Below are 27445 nucleotides of genomic sequence, written 5' to 3'. Positions count from 1 at the left end.
GTGTGATTTTTAATTTGATGAAAATTATGGAAAAAGCATTGAGATTAAAAACTCTGAGAAACAAGATAAAATTTGAATTTTAGGGTGAAATGTTGAAGTAATAAATATTTCATTTAGCTTTTTTTCAAGGAATATGTACTTTAACATTTTCTAACGAACAATTTTATATAATATTTTAAACTGAGGAATGTTTACAGTAACCCAATAGCTAAAATCGAAGGTTATTAATTATTACCACAAATTATTTTTTAATTGGCTGTAAAAATAATTGAATTATAGCTTATAAATAAGACAATAATTAAAGTCAGTTAAAAATGAAATATAACAATTATTAAAATTTAAATAAAATCACGAAGCAATAACCCTCTTCCTGGTTGAGCTGTCATCTATACGATTAGATACACCCGAGGTTTTGATGATGATAGAGTCGCCTTGTATGGTAAATATCTCCCCACCATGTGGTCGCGGCGGATGGAAACTTTGGAAAACAGTGATAATCGCTGACTTGGTTCAACTTATAAAAGAACTTTAACAGTTTACCATAATTTCTAGGAACCCTTCAAGCTCTTAGTTAGATTTTATACAGTCTACGGAACGGTTCTGGAAGTAGGAAGCTTTAGTTACAATGAATACTGATACACACTTTTATTTTATATAATAACACATTAAAACCAAATTTCAAAGCTTATATTTTATTATAAACACGTATTTCAAAAGGCTTGAATACCTTTGAATTTATTTTCTAGACAAGAAAAACTATGTATTTATTCAAAATGCGGAAGAAAAGCTATAATTTTATAATCAAATTATTCTTTTGATGTTTAGATTTTAAGTTTTAATATGGTATGAATTGTAACTATTATCGTGGGGCCGTTTGTAGCCGAGGGAGTTAGAGCGTCAACTTTGACTGCCTCATGACTGCATCTGCACCGGTTCAAATCTGAAAACATGACCCCCACGATTGTTAGAGTTGGTTGGTTAACTGTAAATAAACCTTCTTCTCCCCATATATCAGAAATGAGTAGGAAGGGAGTAAAAAAAAAAATGTTTCAACTTCCGTCGACCAAGTGTGAAACCAGGCGATCGCTAAATCCTGCCTTTAGGGATATGCATAGGAATGACTATAAAATTAAATTTTTAGTATACGATGAGCATTTTTTTAATAGTAAGTACTCACAAGAGATAACTATCGAATAGAATAGATTAAAATTAATTATTTTACATAAAATATTCCATAAGTCGAAATAACTCTAAATCATAGCGGTTTCACACTTCTGCCAACGACATGCCTCTTGATGGTATCTTTCTGTTCCAAGTTTTACCTACTTCGAAAAAAATATACTGTAATTGTAATTTAAGAATATTTGTTTAATTTTATAGGGTGTATTCCGCTAGATTTTTTTCCTTTGCATATAACAGGACTAGTAATTTTTTAAAATAAAGTTTTCTCAAACCTAACCAATACATAAAATTGTCTTCATGTTCGATTTAGTTTTGGCACAGTTCAAGCACTTGCCAGATAATGAAATAAATACAGTTTCCTTAACATTACGATAAACACATCGTCCCTGCTAAAATGGAAACTATACTCCCCCGGTGGGTGGATTTCTCTCTGTAATATAAATATGAAGGAATGTTGGCCCGGGTCCAGTTTAATATTCGGATAATACTCTGGATCTCTTGTTTTTATTTAATCTTCGGTGTATTTCTTATGAGTCACAGGCGAACGGTTCTAGGAAAATATGGCGATAAAAATAAATTGTCACCATATTTTCGAGGGCTCTGCTGTCCCCTTCCTCCAACGAAAACAATATTTCCTGAATTACCCTGCGGCTCTTTCAGGTTTCCATATAACGGATTAATTCTGTCCTTGGCCAAGGGTTGTGTAATCGCCATGTAAAACTGAAAATATACTTAAATTATTTCATAAAAATATCTTATTTACATTTAGTACTGAAATGTATCACTGGATTCGTTTCATTATAAAACTTTCATTTTATCTAGTTTTAACTTGCTTGGATATAGTTATTGAGTATATAATAAATATTTATTCTTTAGTATAAGTGGCACGAAAATATATAATTTAAATAAGCCGAGATTTTCATTTGTTCAATTTTGCGTATTTTCACTGGCGTTTTATATTGGTGATGAAAATTATTTTTCACCTTTTTTCAACTTACTTTCTTAAAGTTACAGATTACTTAATAAATATTTATTTGTATTCAGTAAATGTATAATATGTATATGATTGAAAGACGAACAATGGACAAATAACAATCTGATGGAAAAATAATTCCTAGAGTATGTTTTAGCTCTATTTTTAAAGCCACATACATTACAAACGTAGGATTTTACAATCAATTACATTCAACAATATTATTCAAAACCTAATGGCAGTTTAAAGTATGCTATGATAACCATAATATAACCATCCTCGGGCTTTATAAGACTAAAGGGGTGTGGTCTCGCGCTCTTTTACTATTTGCAGGAGGAAACATTTGTATGAATCGAAAAAAATAAGGGTTAAATGTTGAGACGTTTGTTTGAAATATTGTTTTTAGAAATGTTATAAATTTTGTATATGTGATACTACATGAAATTTATTTAATCACCTAAAAATACTTTTATATCTTTACTTGGAGTCTAATACCCGACTAATAAAGTTTGTTTTAATGTTCTATCTGTCTCACTATTACTTTGTTACTGTAATGTGGCAATAACATTGATATTACAGCTGAGTTAGGTACAGCCTGTAGCTGCATGGACTTCCTTCCTCGCCAGGAAGTGGAAACAGCTCCGACTAAATATAGACTCAAACCGAGAAAGGATGTTGGTGGTTGTCGGCGTGATTCGAACATGGCCAGTGTATTAATTTAAACGGGAATCTCTTTGTGACGGTCCAAGATTGGCCCATGGTCCATTTGGTCTGAGGCTTCCACAGCCTGTACTTAATGACTACTGACTCAACGGGATAATGGATGGTAATTGTGCCTGTCCGTCGCCATTGTGCGTCATCGTGTAGCGCCGGATCAGGTGTCAGGTCAAGTTTGCGCTTTTGACCTTAATGGCTGACTAAGCCAAAAATCAACAATTGAAAATAGTAATATTTTTTTACATAATTCTCTTTAATAACATATATTTTTATTTCTTTAATTTTATCAGCAAAATAGCCAATATCTTATTTTCAGATTACTTACCAATTGCATTGGGCAATATTGTTAATGGTATTTTTTATTTCACTTGTTCAAAAAATCACAGATTGTTGTTATTTAAAGCTTCTTCTTCGTATGAGAAAAGGCCTTATAAAGAAAATTGTGCGTGTGTGTACTAGAGGGTCCCCCTGTCCGCTTAAAGTCGGCGTACCAACCCCAATTTACAAACAATACAATTTTTCATTTAATTGTACTACTGGTTTCTCAAATTGCATATCAGCAATTTACTTGTTCTCTGTCGTTCAGTTTGGATTATTTTTGCAATATAGCGTAAGCAGGAAAAAATATAAATTTCAAGTTTCTTTATCCTTCCATTTGAGTTTGTATTCCATTAATTAATTATAATTATTTTATTTTTTACTTCGTTACTTTGTTATCAGTTAAAGTCAATTTTTTTACGACTCTTTTTAATATTGCACCTTATATGTAAAATAAAATATTACACGGTGATCAAATGTTACATGGTGCTCACTGAAAACCTTTTTATATGAGGAAGCAACCCACCCATATTGAGGTTAACTGTTAAGCTATTTTATTGTCATAGTAGATCTTATGAGGATCTTTAAAAAATCAGTAATTATATAAAATCCAGTATTGATAGATTTATCCTTTTTGGATAAATTAATCTATGTTAATCTCGGTACAATATTGAAGACCCGGCTTAGCAGGAAATTTATTCCTCTATGGAAGCGACATTGTACCCTTTTAACTACCCACTCCATTGCGATCAAAGCCTTATTCTCGGAAATAAAGCTACATTGTAACGACCTCCTGTTTTTACAATCGGGGATCAAGTAAGTGCGTTTGCGACTCCAACATTTTTTCACCACTTCTCCTCTGAAATAGGATAAATCCCTGCGGATTAGCGACAGCCGGGGAATGGACGGGTACTCCTGATCCTCAGCGCCACTTTGCAGGATCACAAAGGACAATAGCTGGGGATGGACGGTCGTATCTCGCCGGGGAAAAGGTTTAACCGCCATAGCCAGCTCTAATGGCATCCATGTTTGCTTGTTATCCTCTCGTCGTCGTGTGGGGAGCTGTGTTCTGTTTGCACTCCCGCCTTTCAAAGGATTTCCTACTTCTATATCTCATAACGGTTTCATGTTGAGCACCAAAGGCAATGATTCTGAGATGGGTTATGCCTTGGCGGATCATGAAGATACCAAATTAATGATAGCTGAATGGTGACACAAGTTTAGTACTTGCGCTTCTTATTTCATGAATGTTGATTGTCTTTTATTTACTGATTTCGCAAAAAAAAAAAATTACACCTTATCTATTATTAATTATGCTGTATAAAAACTAGTAAGAGCTAAACTAGATCAAGACGTAAATGGTAGGATTGTATACTTTGACTTAATAAATTTGAGTTTAGGTTGGTTCAGTATGAATTCGAAATTACGAGTAGCCAAGTACATATCTACTTTGCATAAAGAGGTATCTAATGAATGGTCTTGGGTAGGTGGTTATTTGGGATTACCACTCTATTATACTTTAGGTGAGGAAAAACGGGTTTTTTACGATTTATCTTATCTTTTTACGTTTTAAAATTAATTTTATGTATTTTGAACGTAAATGCTTTCTGTTTAAGCATCGGATTACTGGCATATAGCTGTATAAATAAATACTTCAAAATGAAAATTTGTACCACGAAGAGTCAGGGGTTTGGAGTACTTCGTAAAGAAGTACTGTTTCTTGAACAACGGTTGTGGAGGGTTGTGATTAGTCCATAACCATGCTCAGCCGCTTGATGTTTCCTTGATTAAGGCTACACACTTTATTAGATGGACCCCGGAGAGCTCTCTATACTCACAGAGTTGACTCCCGACACAGTACACATTAAATAATTATGTACCACAGCCAGATTCGGACCTGCGTCCTTGAAGTTAGTAGTAGCTCATTGCTACTAACCCACTGAACCACTCCGCTCCCCCCATAAATAAATATATAACATAACTGATTAATTTTTCAATACTACATATAATTAATATAAACCTCCTTTTATTTGAGTCCCAAATTAATAGCAAGGTTAATAGAATTCATGGTGTGAATTTGGTTGACAAAACCGTAAGTTGGTCGGGGATGTGTTCAATTCTAATAAGTTATCTTTTATTGGATGTCAACGTTTCGGCCTAAATTATGGACCTTCATCTGAGCGACAGTGTAGAAAGTTTCACGTGTCAACAAATCACAGATCTATCTTGTGAAATATCCAATGCTGTCCTGAAAGAGGACTACAATTTAGGCAGAATAATATGTTTTGAATTGAAAAGAGTTTCACAAGTTATGTTTACTCGTTTTTTTTGTTTTGTTTTTTAGCTCATGTTTTCCCAATTATTATTTAGATAAATTCACAATTAGCAGATATGATAAATGATAAAAAGAGATTTAATTGACAGATATTCATTTCCAGTGTTTCAATAATTTTTTAATTTGTAATGTAATATTCTCCATACTGATCACTCGACCAGTTTTTTATTACTAAATATCCGAAAGCAACTTATTCCGGAATACTTTAAGTTCCTTGACAAAACAAAGAGAAATCTTGACTAAAGAGATACATAATTGAAGAAGGCTCTGTAAGTACTTTTCTATTTTAATGGGATCGGAATAAAGATTTTATCCACTTTTTTCAACTGTATAGTTACAAATGTAAATAATTTTTGACATAGCTTCATTCAGCGGTGATCGTATATAAGTATGTCGTTAAGTATTGTGAAGGGACCAGTGCCAGTTTAAGCCCTCAGACACAATGCCCAGAGGACTTACCTCCATCCTTTGACTTAGATGTTCCTTTGGTGTGTCGTCCCAACGTGATCTCGTCTCCCCTTTGGCCATGTTCTCCAGTCTACGTTTGGCACACCTTTGTCACGTTTCTCTTTTATACCCTCTATGAAATTTTCCAGTTGGCGTCTTATCAGGAATGAAGATATATATATTTACGTGTTTTGAGAACAAACAACTAAATAATAATTTACAACAGATAGTTGTTTAAATAATACAAAGTAATTTTTTAAAAATCCTTTACTTATTTATCTATAGTTTCAAATACATCCTTCCGTATTAAAACATCCATGCAAAATTTATTTATTTTCATAATCGAATTGGTTATTTCAAAAGCAACTTAAGGCAATTTTTTTCGCATAATGCTTTTTTTCTGAACTCTTCTCAAAAAGTATGCCGATAATCTGGTCAAAAACCTAAAACATTATGAGAATTCATCCTAGGTAAGTTGGGAGTTCCGTTAAAAATTTTAGAATTTGCTCTTTCTCCCAAATTTGTTTTTTCTGAATTTACTGAAAGCTTCTGAATTTACCAAACGTTATTACTCCGATCCTTTACATTTCTTGAACCATAAATTGCCATAGAATCGATATTGTCATAAAAGACAATGATTGATAGATATTATGGAGACTATGAACTGAATGGCTCAATTTACAATGTACAGTTACTTCACTAGCCCCTTTAAGTTCACCACACCCACTAAAAAAAATAAATACATTAAGAGATCAATCTATCCACAGATAGAGTAATATTTGCAAATGCCCTGGGCATATTCCCGGGATGCATTTCATTATCATAGATAAATATTGATTAAATAGTATTTATTTAAATATCGGCTTAGTACATAGTCACGCTCTTGCATATAGTTAAGATCCAATGTGCACTTTCGCTAATAAATTATCTACTTCTATTGATAAATGACGTCATTAAGTTTAGCCGTCATTACTGAGCCATGTACAGTCAGATGGAATTATCATTTCAAAATTAAGATATGAATCACAAGGGTTTTTTTTTACGATTAAAAAAAAAGTAGGGGATACTTAGGAACGCATATAAGAAATGATTCCCCTTCATCTATACAAGAAATTCTGACAAAATATGGAAAACAGAAAATTGCAGCTGGATGGGTGATCATTCGTTTGTGATTTATTTAGTCATAAAAATATTATTAAATGTATTTCTTTCAGTTTTCGATGGATTTTATGTGGACATATTTTACTCGATAATCGGAATAAAAAAAAAGAATATGTATTTTCTAAAACTTATTGAAATTAATAACTATTCAAGACTGAAACACTTAGATATTATTTCAATGTTTCTTAATACAAAATCCAATCTAATGTGCAGTAAAGTTAAAATGCTTTTATACAAATAAAAAATAATTTGAGATTACTTTTGTAAAGTTTGAAGCTGAAAAATACTGTAAATACAACACATCATATTTAGGAACTTAAATCTCAATTTTGAAGAAATTGAGTTTTGTGCCCTTTCTAACTTAATCTAAACTCTCTAACGTACTCGATTTATTCTTTGTATTTTAATCACAAAATCTTATCGATATTTAGCCTTTAGTACATATATAATCGCCACGCAAGCAATTGTCATCACAGAAAATTTTTAATAAGATTCTATTTATAATCTTTACACTTTCTTGAGACAGGTTAATATTATTTAAATAAATAAATATCAATGTTTAATATAAACAAAATAATCCATTTTAGTCTCAAAACATTTTATATTCCTTTATAAGTCCGACGTTTCGACCAATTGATAAATTTTAACCAAGATTGTCCTTGAGGATGGCTGATTTGGCCGAAACGTCGGACTTATAAAGGAATAAAAAATGTTTTGAGACTAAAATGGATTATTTTATTTATTTAATAAGATTGTTCATTCACCAATATGATTCTAAATTAAAAGAAATTGTAATACACAAAACAAATTGGTTTTACAACTCTTGATAATTTTAAGGTCTGGTAATCAGTGATTAACGTATGATGGTGGCTTGAGGATCAAACGTATTTTCCTAAAATATATTTTTTTATTCGGGTTTTATTTAATCTTATAAATACTTTTATTTGTTTAGTCATTTAACTATCTATCTATCTAAGTGGCAGAGTAAACCTAGTTATGTATCCTTATTTATTTTAATAGTCCTTATCTTTATTATTCTAATGTAATTGTTCTGATTGATACAAAATAGCAGTGATTGTTTCAAACATTTTTAACTTTTGACACTATTGGTCCCACCACAACTCAGTAACTTATTTGAGAAAAATAGTTGTCCCATGTTGAAAAAAAAAATATAGGTATAACAGTTTGTACTGGTGGATCACTTTTTAATCCACGGACCTGATTAATCACTAAAGATGAGATATGAGAGAGCTTTGAACAGAACTAATTTTCATTCCGACAACCTCCAGGACTCGTTTTTCCCTATTTACAGTATTATAACCAGTCTTGGGTATAAACACGTATTCTGATTTGCGTACAACAACCGGTTGCACCATATTCCTATAACGACCTACCCAAGTCCACTGACCAATGAATATCTCAGAACCCACAACTAGAGGCCCATCCTTAGACGATAGAGGAGCCCAGGATAGATTTCAACATGGCTCCTGATACGTTGGCCTCGTTAATATTCATAAGACTAATTAGTCAACGCAGCTATGTGAGTAGTCGCTACTAAATCAAAGTTCGTGGGCAGTGGCAGAAGGTGATTAACACTAGTGCCTCTGTTACGTATCAATCAGAAGAACCATTTGAATTCCTCTGTCGGTTCGCCCTGGCCAATCTATCTTGTGAAAAATGTTGGAGCGTTTTTCAATTTCCTCACGGTAGCGGCTCATTTGTTTTCCTCATTTTGATTTAAACCACCTCAAAATAAATAACTGCTTCTCTCAGTTCGTTAAAAATATTCGGGCTAAAACTGTTTATCACTATGTAATTACAACAGTCTAACATTATTATCTCTACAACTTCCATCTAATCTAAATATGAACAATATTCGGTGCGACGCATATCACTGTCCAGACATGGTTGCCTTAGATCCTCTAACAAGTTTATAACAAATAGTTGTTGGGTGAAATAGGCTTAACGATGTCAAGCCTAAACACTACTAATTACATAATTTCACTTCGAAGTCATCTGCAGATATGAGGCAGATGTTTCGCTGCACTGAATCTCCAAATATTTTAGCCTGAAAAAAATCTACAATTAGCGAGAACGAATTTGGCCTAATTTGTACCGGGCCATCATAAATACCATCAAAAGGAATTTCGTAGCGTTGGGCTAATGAGACCTACCTTAGCCGAAAGATCTTTTTTAACCTTTGTACCGACTAATTTTCTGCCTAGAAGATAAAATTATTTATAATGAATTTGGATGAGATTCGTCCGGCTTAATAATCCACTCGTCCTTTGCCTTTTTCGGACTTTCGTATCAATCGTTCAGACAACTTTATAGTCGTTTAGACATACCCGTGGAGCGATTTGACTTAACAAAGTTTTCAATAAATGTGTAATAGTTGCTAAACTTATTGTCATTTTGACATCTGTATAACTGTTTTGCTTCAACAATACCAACGTTCTTATGTTTTATATAGTTTTTTTCTAACATTATTGCATGTATCAATGAGGATACATGCAACAATGTTAGAAAATCTTTTCACTACAATTTTCCGTTCTTTATTCCTTAAACAAATTGTTTACTGAAACAAAATGGCATAAATATTGTTGGTATTCTTCTTTTTTTTTTTATTTATTTTATTATTATTATTATTTTTTTTAATGAAACTTTTTCACCGAAGCCCTACTTATTTTTATTTTATTTTTTGTACTATTGATTGAAAACTATTGATTAACACGTACAAATATAAAAACATAATAAGTGTTCAACCCTTCATTTACCCTGAGGTTAGGCCAATTCAAAGACAGCCACACATTTTTTTTTTTTTAACTATTACTTTATTTTAGCCATATTTTGCTAAGGGTAAGGAATATAATTGATATAGAAATCCAGAACGCCTCCGCAGTCACAAATAGCGAACTGATATAGACATTTTTACAGCCTTTGATAAAAACTCGGTTTGTGGGTGTTGCATTAAGAGGCGAGACAAGACAGCTCCGTTGCCAATCAGAGTCGCGGTTTTTATTGCTACTTAGACGCTAAATTATTCAACCTAGGCGTGTTCTCGTTTGTTACAGATAATTTCCATTTACATATTCCTCCATATATAAACCATAGTCCTCTCATTTACATATTTCACCTAACGATCCATCACTAAGTTGTGATGTGGAAAGTATCCCTGAAAATTTTATCTTCGGTTTTACTACCGCCGAGGAATTTACGACTGTGAAAATTAATTGGAAACCTTTCTAAAATAGAATGAGAAGTTATGCTTAGCTGTTTTTACCCGAGTATCCATAGCCAAGAGAAGCATGTCCGTTTTTATGCTATTATGGTATTTTGAGCAAACCAATGGTATTTACCAATTTTTAGATCATATGGCTTAAATTATTAAGTGGATGCCAGAAGCATTATACATTTCCCAGAAACTTAGTAATAATTTAGTTGTGTACTGTCATATTAAGAATTTCACTTGATTGAGGTTGATTAATATGTGTTTACATGTTGGTTATATGTGTTTTAATTTGTTTAAGTTGCACTAACATTTAATATAAAATTTTAAGAAAATGTAGGAAACGTGAATTTTTACACGCGCTGTGTAGAATTTAGATAAGAAAAGCAAAACTTTTCCTTACCGTTTCTATAATTTCTTTCATATATCTAAAGCAACAAATGGTTTTAGAAAAATAAAAAAACCTTAGATGCGGTAAGTGTACTACATTTGTTTACGAATTTTATATAAACAGCCACAAAAGTACGGCTCATAGTAGTCATGTCGATGAATTTGTTTATAGTTCATCTGTCAGAAAGGACCGGTGAGACTCCAAACTTCTGGAAGAAAATACTGCGGGAGACTCAATACAGGAGTGGAATGGACAGTGGGTAGCAAGCCAGAAGGGCGTTTTTTGAAAATTCTTCCCTACCGTCCTTTCTAGATTGAAGGCTAAATGCGTCCTCCCAGACTATTGGGTCTCACAGATCCTAACAGGACACGGGGGGGGGGGGGTTTCGAGCAAAGCTGCAGACCTTTGGAAAGAACATCGACCCCCAGTACACCACATGCGGAGTTCCTGAAACTGCAGAACACGTAATAGTAGATTGCTCCATCATGGAAGAACACCGAGCCAGGCTGTCGAGAAAGACCGAGATTTTCGCCCTCGCCGAGTCGAACTTTCCCTGTTTGAGGGAAGAAGAGAATTATCACTTCTTCAGGGAGTTCATTTACGGGTGGAAGGAGGTGGTGGGCCCAACTCATTTAACAATGGGAAGGACTTGACCGCCCAACATCGGCGAGCCACCAGAAGAGGAGGAAGCTGACCCAGACTTGAGACCAGGAGGCACCCAGACTCCAGAAGGACCTACCGAACGGATGCAGTGGACAAGGCACAGCTTCATCAGTAAGGCGCTAAACCTAGTGCTGTGCTGCGCCATAGTAAAAACTTTATTAAAAGAATAAAAAAAAAAAAAAGAATTGGTGATCTTTGGGAGCAGTTGGATCCGAAACCCTAGCGCGCACTACCCCACTGCTCCCGCACCCTGTATGCCAGGAATGGCAAGGGAGGGGGATAAAAAGAAAAAAAAATAGTTCATCTGTCGCTAAACAGTTAAGAATATTGTTGATTTTTTTTTCAGGATTTAAATTCAATGAGGTTCTTTTATTATAATGTTTACTTTCACTTACCAATTATTTTATAAAACTGCATTCAGAAATCTGGAAAAAATGCTGTCAAGGAGCATATAAACAAACGTTAAATATCCGACCCCATTTATTCAATGATACCATCAACAACTGATTAATGGCTTCCGTTGGAATCATAAAAAAGTGGGTTTCAGCTCTTCAACGTATATCTTTACTAGTTAAGTTAGAATAGGAAGATTTAACAAAAATTTGCAGCCGTTTCTGCTTTTTATAAGAACTTCCCTGGCTCGTCGCATGACAAAATTAAATCCTAAATATGTTGCTATGTTTTCGCAAAACACTCAATAATTCTATTCGCACTGTCTCATTACTATCTTTCATGATCAATTTTGCTGCGATTGTGTATTGAACCCTGTTACCCTTGTCTCTAGTTAGTCGATTATTTTAGACCATTGAATATTATTTATTTCCTGTGTCTTAGTTCTCGTTGTGGACCTATTGTAGTTCTTTAAAGACTTTCATTCAACTTTCTTCCCAGGCATCCAAAGCCAGATTCTTCTCCCATGCTCTGCATCCTGAGAACGCTGTACCCCCTAACCGCTGCACACCCGTCTCAAGCAGTTATAAATATGTATCCTATCCTGAGAGAGCTAATTGCTAGGAGTCGTGTCCTCTGATCGCACGACTGCCCCCAGCCGTGCTCTGGTCTCTGCTGTGTATTTAAATCGTGCCCACTCCAGTTCCAGGTCTCCTTGTCATAAACCATAGCCTTGTTCGTATTCCGTCCTGCCGCCTCCGCCAGCCAGGTGATGGTGAAAAGAGGAAATTATTAACCAAATATTTGTTTGTTTTCAACATTACTTTGACAACTATATTACCGCTTTGCTTCTAGAATACCAAAGGTTTTATGTTTTATTTTGTATCTTTGTGGTATTGTTATATGTATCATCATTTTAATTATTTTTGTACTACAATTTTCCGTTAATTTTGTCCGTTATATTTTTTATTGAAACAAACTACCGTAAATATTATTGGTATTTTTCTTGGGATTAAAACTCTTTGAGAACTGTCTCTCTTCTACACTTGTAATATGAAGAGTAAGTAGTGGGGGCGGAGACAGCTTCAACAACCGTGTCGGAGCCATTTTGGATAACCTTCTAATTTAAATATGATATTACTAGCTGGCCAGGGCGAAAATTTTAGACAGACCAATGGTTTTTATCAGATCTTATTATTAAAAAGGATTCTCAGGTCCCGGTATAGCTAGTTATTGGTTTCTAAAACATTAGGACTATTTCTTCGACTCTCTTCTTTAGAGTTTCTTAAAATGAGTTTTTTTTATTCAGCTGACATTTTTTAGTTATTTGAAAAAAAAAATGTATTTTACTTTTTATATTTATATTTTACAGCAGAAGGAGAACCACTATTAATAATTTCGGCTTCATTGGCATTAAATTTCGTTTTTATTAATCCAAAAATAATGGTAATTTCTACCACAATATTAAATGTAACTGTGCACCCTACGTAAAAATATTTTTCCTTCATCTGAATGGGCCTAGTATTTTGCCTGAAAGGGTATGTTCTTAACAGAAATAATGTCTGTGATTCTTTCTTCTGATACATTTTTTTAATCGTATGATCTTTATTTTATAAATTGAATAAATTAAAATGTAAGATAAATGAACTTTGTTGTTAGTACTCAACTCTTAGTCGAGAGGGCATTAACATAACACAGAAGAATGATTTTATGTAGTATATATTCATGAGACTAGAACTGTTTTCGCATACATAATCGTATTCATGTCTTACAGATTGAGTCTTGATATGTGTTAAGTGTCTCGGCGCCGACCCAGAAAGCAAAATAACCAAAACAAAAACTACTAAGATCACTCCATGAATTTTCAGTTTTACCAGAAAGCATGTATGCATTTCGTATTGAACTGGTAAAAATATAGGATAGGCAACTAAAGTTATCCGCTGTCAGTAATAAAAGAGGTCAGAGGACACATTTGGTCTCGAAGGAACAGTCCACTTGCGACACCTCTCACACGGGCATTAGACTTATCTCGGGTCAGCCTGTCTGCAATGTCGGGTCACGGTTCAGGTCTGACGGAGTGTGGGGGTTCCTGTACCATATTACCATAAGGCGAATGACGGCCTTCAAGAGTAAAAGTCTTAGGATTCAGGAACATGGACAAATCTTTTAAACCGGACTTATATTCAAGATATAACAACAATGGCGTTGGTTAAAACAACCTAAAAGCTTTTACCTACGAATTGATAAGGTTCAATAATATTAAGATATCATATTCACGCCCTAGCTCTTGATTCTTCAACGTACAGTTGACCATTACAAAGAATATTTTTGAAATTTCAGTTTGGAACCACATAAAAAATAATTTAATTGCTAAATGGTCCAATGGTCCAGCATCTGTTTATGTAAATCATAATTTTTTGTTATAAATTGTTTAATAAATATCTAATAATATTCTTTGCTGAATAATGAATAAAAACCAAACAAAACAAATTGTAAACCTAAACATCAACCATTTCTCGAACAAAATAGTTTTAAAAACAATATAAATCCTAAAATGCAATATTTCACATTTTATTATATTTGAAATCCGTAAATAAAAATTGACAGCATTTAGAAATAAAAATATAAATATATTTTAAAATCTAGGAGATGAAGGTTATAGGAGGGACCAAAATAAAGTTATATTAACCTAAAAATTATAAAATTGTGAACTTAAATTAAGCACACGACTTAATTTAAATATCAATAATGAAACAATATATGGCACATGGATATTTTACTGTATTAACTACTGATAAGCTTAGTAATCATAAAAATGGAGTGAGTACCCTGAAATTATGATGGAAAACAATAAAAAAAAAATAAAGAGTTAGATAGTAAGTGTTTTCATGTAAATACCAAATACAAATCCGATTGATAGATAGAAAATCTTTTTCATTGTGGAATAATATTTTTTAATCTTAATTAAGTAAATACTAGATTATCAAGGGTGTACCCAGGATCAAAACAAGGGGGGGGGTCAATCAGGTTGTGACATTTCAGCAAGGAAAAGGTGAATGAAATTATATATAATTGTCGCAGTGCTTTATTAGTTATTACAATTAATATTCGCTTAAAATGAAAAATTAATTTTTATTAAATTAACAATTTTTTCCTTTCTAGGGGGGGAGCTGCTTTCCCCTCCTGCCCTTTGCAGGGTACGGCCATGTAGAGTATAATTTGTTTACTTTTACATGCAATTGTTTCAGTAAATTGTTTTAAACTATTTCTTACGAAACAAATTATTATATTTAAAAGATAAGATTTGAATTTTAGGAATCATCATTCTCAAACAATTAATATTCCTAATCAATTATTTGTTTGTATTTTTTATGAAATTATTAAAGTTTCAAGACTCACTGAAAGATGTCTAAACTATTGCTCAAAATCGTAAGATATAATCAAGAAACATTAATATTAATGTTTTTATATTTATGTTCAATGTAAAACTTACCCATATATTCTATTTTGATATCTATTTTAATAGTCTAATTATATTTCTTCAAATAAGTCATTAAACTATATTAAAGTATTATGGCCTACCGACAATCGTAAAGGGTGATTATAATTATCTTTAGACAAGAACAAATAAAAAACCTCTAACTTTAATAATGGAGTTAGTTAATCTCCAATCACAATGAGCAGTAAAAGTCATGGAATAAATCATTCTTGGCTCCCTTCTATCTGAAGAACCTGGACCACCCAAGAGCCACCGCAAGTAGCTCTTTACGACTTTGTTGCTACTGAATGAATTCATATTTAAAGAGCAATTATGTAAATGTGATAATATGATTGAAGTAAAGATATCATTGAAACAGCCAGGAAATCTAGTGCGGAAAATATGTACATGAGGGGTGAGAAGTTCTAAATCTACATATGGCTAATAATTGGCTATTGGCTAATAACATTTAAAAAATTGTGAGAGGGGAGGGCTTAGAAGATATAGAAAAGAACCGGAAGAAAATTCGATTTCCGGTAACCTAGACTAAATTCATGTTGTATAAAATGAAATTTGAGCTTGACGATAAGAACTTTCTGAACATCAGTATTAAAAAATTACAATTGAGATTGAAGTCTTATCAGTATTTACCTAAAATAATAAGTGGTCTCATATTTCATGTGAATTTGAATTTTTTCCTTACATGGTTCAACGCGAAAATTTATTTATTATTATTTTACATTAACCTAATGAATCACAAATATTATATTACAATGTATATTTAACAAACAAACTAAAAGATGTAAGAATTTATTAGCGGGGGATTTAAGTATGAAATATTTCAGTAAATGCGAGGATCATTTCTTCTGTTTATCTCCTTAATACATATATTAACGAGATCACTTTTCTGTTGTTTTGTTTTTTTTCTGTAAAAAATAAAACGTGTTTATCTCTATGAAATTTTCTGTATCTATAAACCAATAAATAGGTATAAATTATTTAACGAATAATAAATAATCCCGATCGTGTTTGTAAATTATATTTGTTCCGTTGAAAAGATATAAATAATATCACTTTACGTTACATTAAAGCCCTGTTTACAATTATGTATGGCTTAATGTTACTTCGTATTTTCAGTTATCTGTAGCGGCTGGTTAACAAGATTATTATTTTAATAATAGACCTAACAGCTAGCTGGCAGCTCTTTTTAAAGTCGAGATAAGACAGGACTAACACAGGTCGCATGCAGTACACCAGGCGATTCAGTACACGCCATAGTTAATGTCAGCTGTTATATTTGGCCCATAATAGCTTGGTATGCATCAAATGCTAAATTTAGGTTTCTATCAATCATCTAGACTGAAATAGATTTTGCCGGATCCTAGATCATATTAGTTGATTATTTTAAAATAGTTCCAGGATTAAGCAGCCAATTTAAATGCTATTGTAAAAATTCATACAATTGATTTGAATGACAAGTTTATTATTATTTCGACTGTTTGTATTTCCAGAAACGCATTGTATTTATTAATTTAAAATCAGTAATTATAATAATTTTTTTTTATTTCGTACTATCCTAAAAAAAAAAATTCTTTTATCACTTTATTAGATTCGTTTATGCACTTGTGTGCACATTAATCGAATTTATAGGGGTTTAGAATTACAGCTTATTATAAATTACCAACCGAAATAAAAATTATAATGTCATAAATATTGTAAGAAAGAAAAAAAAAATGAGTTTTTCATCAAAAGCCGAAAAAATTAAAAGGAGTAATGAAAATAAGCTAAAGTTTTATTTTAAATATTGTTTTATAACACCTATTGAAATGTGAATAATTTAAACTTAAAATAAATAAAATGATTTTTCAGCGTAAACCTTGTAAAAAAAACTTTTTCAGAAGTAATCAGAATTGTACTAAGAATATTTTGTATTAATTATTCACTTCGTCCTACTCGTCAAATTGCTGGTTACTTTAAAGAAATTAATAATTATTATGGAATATTATAGGATTTTACCATAGTATAAACTAATATCTTTCAAATAAATATTTAACAAAAATTTTCAAGTTTCCGTTAAATGTTTCACTCGAATCCAGAAAGTTATTGTCACTAACAATAATCGGTTTTTAACAGAATATTCTGATTGCACAAAAATACAATACTAAAAACCATGAATTTATTTTAATCTTAAAAATCATTAAGAACTATCCTTACAGAATATTATAAATTTAAACTGTTCCTATACTTTTTCACTCCATGTTTTGTAGTTACATATATTCTATCAATATCTAGGTCTTCACCATTTATTGATTTCTATGTTTGGTTAACAACTTAGTTGCCATGTAAGTAGGAATCTCATTTGTATTTTTTCCTACTCTCTTCTATACACTCAGAACCTTACCAACTTTTTTTAACATAAATATTGTAAGCTTTTTAATTGAGATCCTCTGCTATCAACTTTCGTACTAACAGTGAATCCCGTAAATCAACTTAATTTTATAGTCTTTAGTTGATGGTAAACGCGATTCATTTTTCCTACAAAAATAAATAAGATTGTTTATATAAAAGTATATTTCGTATACAGTTAATTAACAAATATTGGAGTGGACAAAGGGTCAGAGATATTCGACTGAAATAACAACAAACATTGTATAAAGCTGTATTATTGTAAAGTAACCAACGACCATGGGTTGCAAATCGGTTTAGCTAAATTAACCAATAGAGGCATTCCAGCGAGTCGTGGTGGGCCAATAAAGCTTCTCTTATTGGCTGCCCCCTTTCAATATCGTCCACTTTGTTCAGTTTTTTGTTTTTAAAATTTCAAATTTAACAAACAGAAACACGTAGATAAACAGTCATTTATATGCAATACCCGTTCAATAAGCAAATAAAATTTGTATGGGCAGCAGTTTTTATGTCTTGCTTTAATTTTATATGTTTTGCTATAGAAATGTCGAAAATGCACTAGTGAAAATCAATAAACTCATCTTTTTTTTTTTAATATGACTAAGAGTCCTAATACTTCAAAAATTGAAATGGACCTAATACTATAAGGTATTTAAAATTAGTTTATTTCTTTTTTTCCTTTAAAATAATATTGACTTTTATTTTGTATTGTAATTCTAAAAATACAAATTCGAAAATAACAGTGTTTGTAAAATTTGATTACTTCTAAAAGGCCTTGGTAAAAATAAATTTATTAGTTCATCTAAATTCAGTTCACATTGGCGTATTATGTTCATTATCAGCTATTCTAATGATCACCTCCGATGTAAGAAATACGAAAAATTCATTATATTTTTCTGTTTATTTATTTATTATTGTTGTAATTTATGCTTTAAGTTATTTATTTTATTTTTTTTTGTTTTTAATTTAACTGGTTTACAATAAACTAATTTAAAAATAGTATTATATTTATTTTTTCTTTATAAAAAAATAGAGATTTGAATGAAGTCTTAACCCCAGGTTTATACAAGCTATATTAACTTATAGCTTTTTTTACAAAGTTTGTAATATAGGCTCAACTCTTTGTTTATAACACACATTCATAGGTTTGGTTCATAGGTGTATCTAATTCACCCAGCCAAAGTAAGGAACAATATTGTTTTTGAACATTAATAAAAGAACTAATACAAGCTAAAGGAAGAAAACTAAAATACAAATTACTGCAATAATTAATATATTGATAGAAAAATTATAATGATTATTCTATACTTTTTTTATTATCATTTATTTTATTATTCCTTTTCATCATATTTGTATTCAATTGTGACCAATTCGTTTTGTTTAATTTATATTTATTATTCATATAATAGTAGGTGTTGTAAACAAGCAAAGTAAAATATTTTCATAATAATTAATCTAAATCTTATTTTCAACATTATTTATTTACCGACCTATTTAATTTATTGTGTTTATTTATTTATTTTTGTCTCAACTGTTCAAGTTTTGAAAGTATACTTTAATCTGAATTTAAATTATTACTAAATTATTTATTATTAATATATTTAATTAAACTTAAAATTTACTTTAATGGGATTTCTTAAAAATGTGCTTCGATGCTCCATCGCGGTCGAATCACCTAGTACAACCGTTGTTCAAGAAACAGTACTGGTACTTTGATGTGATTATGCTTCCAACTTTAAATCGTACTTATAATATTCTGTTACTTTTAATAATGTAATTTTTTATATGTTTACAGGAGTTTAGATATATCACACCCCATATTATATAAATAAATACATTGTTGGTAAAAAATATATAAAATTGCTTTTTGAATTTACAGCAATATTCTTATGGGAAAACATGTCCCAAAATAAATTTCTCCTTCTGATTTATTCTATTATACAAAAATACTTTTTTTTTATTTTCTATTGGAAGAATAGACCACCGGTACAGCCTACTCATGTACTCTTAGAATTTTTAAATTCCCGTTGTCTCATCACTTTTTTATCTGCTTTTCCATCATTTTTTTTTCAATCTTGTCATTATCTTCCCCTCGGTTATGAAACTAATTTAAGCGAGATTCTGTCATGAAATCATCACCTTGGCAGAAGAGAACTCCCCTCGGATTATGATCCTCTTCACACCCTTGTGATCGTCCGTCCAATATCTTACTCCGCATCATGCCGAACTCCACCATGCGCAAGAGATGAACAGATTCGAAAGACAAAAAGTTCCCACACGACGGCTAATTGAATAAGAAGAGCCCCAAGAGAGAAGGCTTAGCAGGCCGGGATTAATCCTCACCCTTGGGACAATAAAAACCGGGAGGAAGGGGGAGTGCCATCCGGCAAATTGTGGGGTGCCCCTTCTCCCCCCCCCCTTGAGCACAATATCCTGATGGATCGGGCCATTGTCTCCTACGCCTTGTCTTCGTCTGCCCTGGAAACAAGAACTGAAACGAATCCTTTGAGGAGTAATGGCTCTACGACACACGGTCACTCCCTCCGAAGCTGCTTCCAGTTCCTTCTGTAGTTGGAGGGTCTTAGCTGTTTGGTGTTCCTGTCCAACTTGGATAGATAAACAGCCATTTAGCAAGATTAAGTTGTTTTGCTTTGGTTTCTAGTTGTTTTTACGGTACCTAATAATCGGTACGTATTAATTTCATTCAAAAACTGTTGAATAATAGTTAACTTTTACCATTTTGAATATTTTGTTGCAAGTCGACTGTTTCAATTTTTACTTCTATTCACAAACTTCCTCAGACAGTCTCATATCATATTGTTTTACTTGTGCATATTAGAGGAATTGTTTTTTTTTGTCTCCAGCACCATATTCATCTCTATGCATTGCTAAAATATTTATTTATAATTTTATATATTTCATGCAAATTATCAATTAAAATTATACTTTAATTATTTTTTTATCCACTTTCTAGTCAGTACGTCACATATTTGAATATATTAATTCATTATCTTTCGCTATTAAAACTTTTTTTTGTAATTAAAAGTTTATACAGTTTCGTTCGACTTTATTGTTTTTCTATTGTATGTTATAATGACTATATATATATAAAAAAAATTATGATGAACCAGACTACATAGATAATTTTAATTTCAAAAAAAGTGGTAGTGGTAATAGACGAAGTAAACTGATAAATATTCAAATATATGAACAATTGAATATTAAGTTCAATAAAAATAATTGAATATTAAATCTAGGCCACCAAGAACAATATCTTTTCCTCTACATGCATATAAATGAGACCTGCCGCATTTCGCAAATCCCATCTACCTCAAAACAATATAAAAGAAAACCCATCTTTGACGCCATGCTTTAGAAAGCTTTCTATAATAACTTAAGATTTTTTAATTAATATTAAGTAAAAGTGACGTATCTGAACATTTCTGAGAGAGTTTTTTTTTTAATTACAGTTGCACATTTAAGATAGCAGCTTATTATTAGTTTAGAAAAACGTAAATCCATTATTTTGATTTTTATTGACGATGAGGTTTTCATCATTGTAGAGAGAATAGAAAATCACATAAAATTCCAACTACACCAAATATAGCAAAATAAATAGTAAATAAAATAGAATGAATGAACCAAAAAATTTCCTATTTGAACTATTTTTTAGAAATGTTTCCCTGCCATACCCACTTTTATTCTGCACTTTTTTTGACTTACTTCTACAAGGAGCTGATGGCTTAATCTTCAGGAAGATGTTACACATATCAGTTTGTGAGGTAGCCTTATAACTTGTACAACCTTCCTGGCCGAACTGATAAAGCCGTCGTTTCACTATCGGTTGTTATTAGCCTCTACTGATTTATCGAGGTATAGCCTTAGAGGCTATCGATTCCGTGTAGTTCGATGCTTAGATAACGTAGTTCGACAAGGTTTGTCTGTATAACAGTTATTTATTGTAGACCGAACATTTGTCTAACTACTCGTTACAATAGCTCATTCCAAAATATTGTATTTAATGAGATACCTAAAATTATATTTTACAAAACTAATTTTTATTTCTGTGTAGTGTTATATTTTTTTTTAAGCGAAAGATGCAAATCAATTTTTTTTATTATAAAGGAATTCTATATTAAAATGTGTTTATTATCATGTTCGATATCACAATACTTTCAAATTTAGCGCTTGTTCAGGGTATCAGAGATCCATGCCCGGGTATTAAATATTTTTTTCTTGTATTTTGAGAACGGGAACTCTATCTACCTAAATGGCTTAGTTCTTTCGTTTATGTATCCCGAATTTTCATTAAATGTATTCTTCACTGGTCAAAACTCCGTGAGTCTGTGAACACCAGTAATTGAATATAATAAATATTTAATCATAAAAAAACTAATAAAAGTACCTGTGAGATAAGCTGCGATCAATGTTGTTAAATAAAGCTTAAAGATCTTTTATTGTTTTAACACGCTGAAAAATATGGTGTAGTACGCGCATCTCACAACTTTCACTTTCTAAATATTTACTTCCTCACGTTTTTTGTAGGTTAGTGTGCTCGTATTGAATTTATCGCACTTTTTCTTCGTTTTAAAAAATGAAATAATAATCTAATATTTAATAATTAATAAACAAAGGAGGAATAACAAATATAAATTATGTTTCTGCCAAGAATACAACAGTTTAACAAAAGATAACGAAGCACTAACGCAATCAACTAAGTCCATGCGTTCTAGGGTTTTCCTGCTCTAACGACATTTTTCTTTTTTAGCTATTCATAAAATTCTTTATTATATTGTACTTATCCATTGTTTATTACTGTTCACTTTTTTTCAAATAAAATAAATCAAAAGTTCTGCACAGAAAGATTTTTATATCTAATAACATGGGGATAACACCTACGGAAATTAATGGGAAAACCCGATCCTTCCATATTGCGTTACGGCTTCGTTATCTTTTATTAAACTGTTTATTCTTGCCAGAAATAAACTTTAAAGACGTTATTCCCACCTAGAGAAATCCTAAAATAAGATTTTTTATAAAAACAGAAAAATTCAAATTTTTTGATCATTTTCGCCTACCTTGGTCTAAATTTTTTTTTTTTTTTCAAAAATTACAAAAACAGCCCCAATTCATCCATCTCAAAATTTAGAGATGTATATAGGGTGGTAAGGGAGAGTTATTCGCGCTCTGCTGCAGATTTTTTTGCTAAGAAAACCAATATAATTTTATTAGAAAATAAATAAGTTCAAAAAATAACTATTTGTTGTAAATATATTTATATTGGAAGAAGATAATTGACCGTATGAAGTAGATTGTACAAAGATAGTCCGGGTGGCAGTCAATAAAGGTATCAAAATAGTAAAAGAAAACTATTTATTGTTAACCAACGGTTTGCCAGGGCTGTCTGATTGTAGTACAAAGGACAACTGTCGTCAGGGACAACAATATATTTCATTTATATTTTATTTATAGCATATATTATTTCCTTTCAGAAATAGGGAGAATTGTTTGTAATTCCCAATTCCTTTTATTCTTGCAGATCTGAAAAAGCAGTTCGAATCGCCTCCATATTCCCAGTCGGTGGAGGTCGATCATCAGGCTGAGCTCCGATGTCACCCCCCTGCTGGAGTACCACCGCCGAGGGTCTATTGGCTCAGGAACGGAGCCACACTGGAACCCGACACCAACATCATCGTGTCCTCAGAAGGACATCTTCTGGTCAGTCAGGCCCGGCTCCAAGACACAGCCAATTACACCTGCGTCGCAGAGAACATCGCAGCCAGGCGCATCTCGGATCCGGCGCTCCTCACAGTATTCGGTAAGTCCTTTACTATTTTCTAGAGAATATAATATAATAGAATATAAAAATACATTTTATTCCAGAAAAACGTTTCTTCTCCAATTCCGTACTGTTAGAGTAGTCGATTAAATAAATAATCAATATAACTACTGAATTGTACTTTAGGACTGACTGACATCTTAAAAGGTTTTTTTGTGTGTCTCCCACTCAAGCTCGTATTGAAACCCCTATAGGGTTGTCACAAAAATATATTTTGACACGAATAATTTCTAATTTAATATTTAAATCTATTTTTTTAACTATAACTAACGCTTGACTAATACATTTATGTTAGTTTCATAATTGAGATTGATGGATTCTATAAAATTTAAAAAGGATTAGAACTTTAAGACTTGTGGATTTAAAAGCCATCTTTAGAAACTCATACAAAATTAGAGCATCCTTGTCATTTCGGAATACCAGCCAATTCTGTGGCTATAGTACTAGAAATAGGCACAAAAAAACAAAAAAAAAGTTAAAAATTAAACTGTTTACTAAATCCTGATAGGCTATATCGAAAATTGATTATCAACTGGTAATTCAATTACAACAGTTCCCTAAATCGATTCTGATACCAATGTTCCTGTGATTCCTGTTCCTTCTATAAGGGCGGACAGGGTGCGTGCGGCTCATTACCGGAACTAATTTCGAGCTGTTCAAAAAATTATCAATCTCCAAGACAAATCGATTTCATGACTATTGGGCAATCATCCGAAAGAGGGGAAGGTCATTGTTGCCGTGAAAATGAATGTTCGTGTAGGTTGGCTTCCTAGGTGTCTTAGGGGAAAGATACTTTTTTGCTTCATTAAAAAGAAATATTTATTTTTTGTTGTTATTTACTGTTCACACTAGGAATTAGATATTATACTAGCAAATCTAGTTTACTAACAAGACTAAATATTATAATTTCAAAAAAAAAAAAAATATATATATATATATATATATTTCTTATTATGTTGCATTTTAGTTATTTATTTGTTTTTAATAAGTGATTGAAATGAATAGACCAGGTGCAGAAAATATTTTCAAAATGAGGAAGCTCTAACCTTTGAGAATTTCAGTAATAGGTATTTTTCTGGATGCATGTCATCCTATACCCTTAGTAATTTACATTCATAACCCAGCAATGAAATGTTTCATCGCCCCACAATATAGTTGAAGGCATTTAAAACCTTTTTGAAATGATATCTGATATTTGTCATTTGCTTTAGAAAGGATATGATCGAAAGTTCTACCGTTACTGATGACTTCTATCATAGAAACTATGAAACTCGAACTTGACGTTTTATAAACTTGACCATTGTCCTGTGGAATGCGTTTTTTATTCCTTACCCTGAGGGATCCCTCCGGAGAAAACATAGCTAAGATGCAAATAGGCCTAGGATGAAAATTTACGAGGATGTTAAACTTTTTAACTCTGGTGATGCTGTATATTTTAGCATTTAGTTTAACGGAGCTCAACCACGCTATAGAAAAAAAAAAGGATTCTCTTCATTAAATAAATTTCCATTTGTACCCTTTCATGTGTGTGTTTATGTAAGAGAGAGAAGGAAGGAAGAGAACGTATAGTAACCTATTTTGTTTTTCCAATGGCTAGGATGAAAACAATTTTTTTTATCTCCATGAGTACATTCCGAACAAAACCAGATGCATTTTGGCTAGTAAACCTTTGTGAAATGCCAAAGCTGTTACCAAATGCGTTACGATTTGTTCTAATTGCTTCGAAAAACGTTCAGAAAATTAATTAATTAATAAAAAGGTACATTTATATTCTACATGACAAATTATTTACTACTGGACATTAAAATATTTAGAGAATCCAAAATGAGCTTCGAAAGTAAGTATGGTTCAAATAGGATCATAAGTTAAGTGTGGAATCCTTATAGAAGAATAAGTTTTCAATGTTTAATATAATGCCAAAAACAATTTTGAGTTTGTGCAAGTTAAAAAAAAAAATCGAATAAAACACATATATTGTTTTTTTTTAAGTAAAGAATAATTTTAAAAATAATCAAGGAAGTGGAAAAATACGATTGAGGTGTATGCAACAATAAGGACTTATAACCATATAAAACCTATGTAAATATTTTTTTGGAATTTTTACAGAGCCTTGGGTTTTGTTACGAATTAATAAAAATATATTGATATTGGTTATAAAACACTTGGTTCCTTACTTAATATTTGTTCAATTGGTACTTAACAAGGAGCAATTTCTTATGTCCACCTATACTTACAAATAATCAGTATAAGAACATTTCATGGTTCTAAAATAAAATAATTAATTATTTACACATGACTGTATGATATATCATATTCTTGCCCTGCACTCACACAAGAGGGTCGTGAACAATGCTATAGGCTGACCCAGAAGTGACTGCTCAGTATTCTGTACCGATCTAAGATAGGATCTCCACGCCATTCCTACACCACTCTCTTGTTCTTGTCCTTAACTGCCCTTCCTCTCTTTCCTGCTATTGGCATGTTCGTCCTTAATCGGAAAAAACGATTTATTGCAGAGATTTTCTTTCAAGAAAATATAAAATCACAATTTTGTTTTCAGCTATCAAGTCGTCTAAATGGGTTTCTGATAAATAGTTTTATTTTTTATTTAATAAAGATTATTTATATGTAGTATTAAATTCTTAAGTTATAATCCGCAATTATTATTTTAGCCAAATAGTTGGCTATTGGAGTTCCGATCACTACATACAAGTAATACATGCAGTAATCAAATATACGTTTTAATTGACTATAAAGGGTTAGGACAAAAATTGGGGCATTTCCCTATGAAATACACCCTGGAAAGAATTCCCTTACAAATTTGAGGATTTGATAAAAAAAACTAAAAAATGAAAATAATAACGATTATTATTACTAAGTAAAGTACTTATTAAGTATTATTACGTAATAAAAATAATAATATTTTCCTAAATGTATTTTTACCACATTAAGAACTGACTATCAAATTTTGCATTCTCTAATTTAATATTAATCAAGTTAAATTGAATTTTGCATAAACCTTACTTCTTTCGCTATATGGCCATAGATTAATTTTTTATTTCGAAAATATTTCTCTGAAATACATAGCCAAATTTTTAATTTTATTTTAAAAATCATTTTGTAACAATGTATATGAACCATCAACATGACTGTTTTCATTTAAAAACAAGATCTTTCAGCTGATGACACGTTATTCAATAAATAAAATATTCTTTCTACTAGTGATAATTAAATAATTTTTAAAATAAGATTAAGAGAATTGTTATTACTACTCAGCAATAAATTAATTGAATAGTGAAATTTATTGTAATCAGTCTAAAGTTCATAACTTTCAGAATTATAATTTTTTACACATGATCTACGTTAAACTATTAATACTTATTATTTTAATATATAATCTGATGAGAAAAAGGCATATTCAGTTTTATATTGTTTAGTTAGTTTAGTTTTTATATAGTTAACAATGACGGCGTTATTGATAAGTTAATAATAAAAAAAATATTATAAAAAAATACAACATTTTTTGTTTTTATACAATGGTATTTATAATGAAGTGTAATGCCCAGATTGATAATGATTTTTGATTTTTAATTAGGTTTGTTGTTAATCTAATTTTCTCCACAGAAAGACATAAACGTTCTCTGTAAATTTTTTAATAAATAAATTCTAGAGCTAATAAACATTTAGAAAAAAAATATGTTTTTAAAATATTAGGAAAAACAACTATTGCAACTACGTTACAAAATTGAATTTTCAATGTGTTTATTTTCGTAGCAGCAAAATAATCAATTTTGTGAGAAAAAGAAAAATATATCTATTTTGAGAAAAAATGAAAATATATAGATTTAACGGCCCAGACTACCCCTTTCCGGAATGCACTACGGCTCCGTTATATTTTGTCAAACTGTTGTATTCT

The 27445-nt window shown here is 31.4% G+C and overlaps 1 protein-coding gene across 3 annotated transcripts in view; it reads left to right on the top strand.

The window, feature by feature from the left end:
* The window catches only part of unc-5, a 544094-nt gene that overhangs the window by 270594 nt on the left and 246055 nt on the right, over positions 1-27445 (top strand). For all 3 annotated transcript variants that reach the window (XM_014429463.3, XM_014429462.3, XM_014429461.3), the window contains exon 5: positions 23230-23508. In XM_014429463.3, coding sequence (XP_014284949.1) covers positions 23230-23508 — 279 coding nt within the window. The remainder of the gene's footprint in view (positions 1-23229; positions 23509-27445) is intronic.

The sequence above is a fragment of the Halyomorpha halys genome, unplaced genomic scaffold, assembly GCF_000696795.3.
Source record: "Halyomorpha halys isolate HHAL.00 unplaced genomic scaffold, Hhal_1.1 Scaffold802.1, whole genome shotgun sequence".
Classification (NCBI taxonomy): domain Eukaryota; kingdom Metazoa; phylum Arthropoda; class Insecta; order Hemiptera; family Pentatomidae; genus Halyomorpha; species Halyomorpha halys.
The sequence above is the reverse complement of the archived record's forward strand: the minus strand, read 5'-3'. Positions and strand labels throughout refer to the sequence as shown.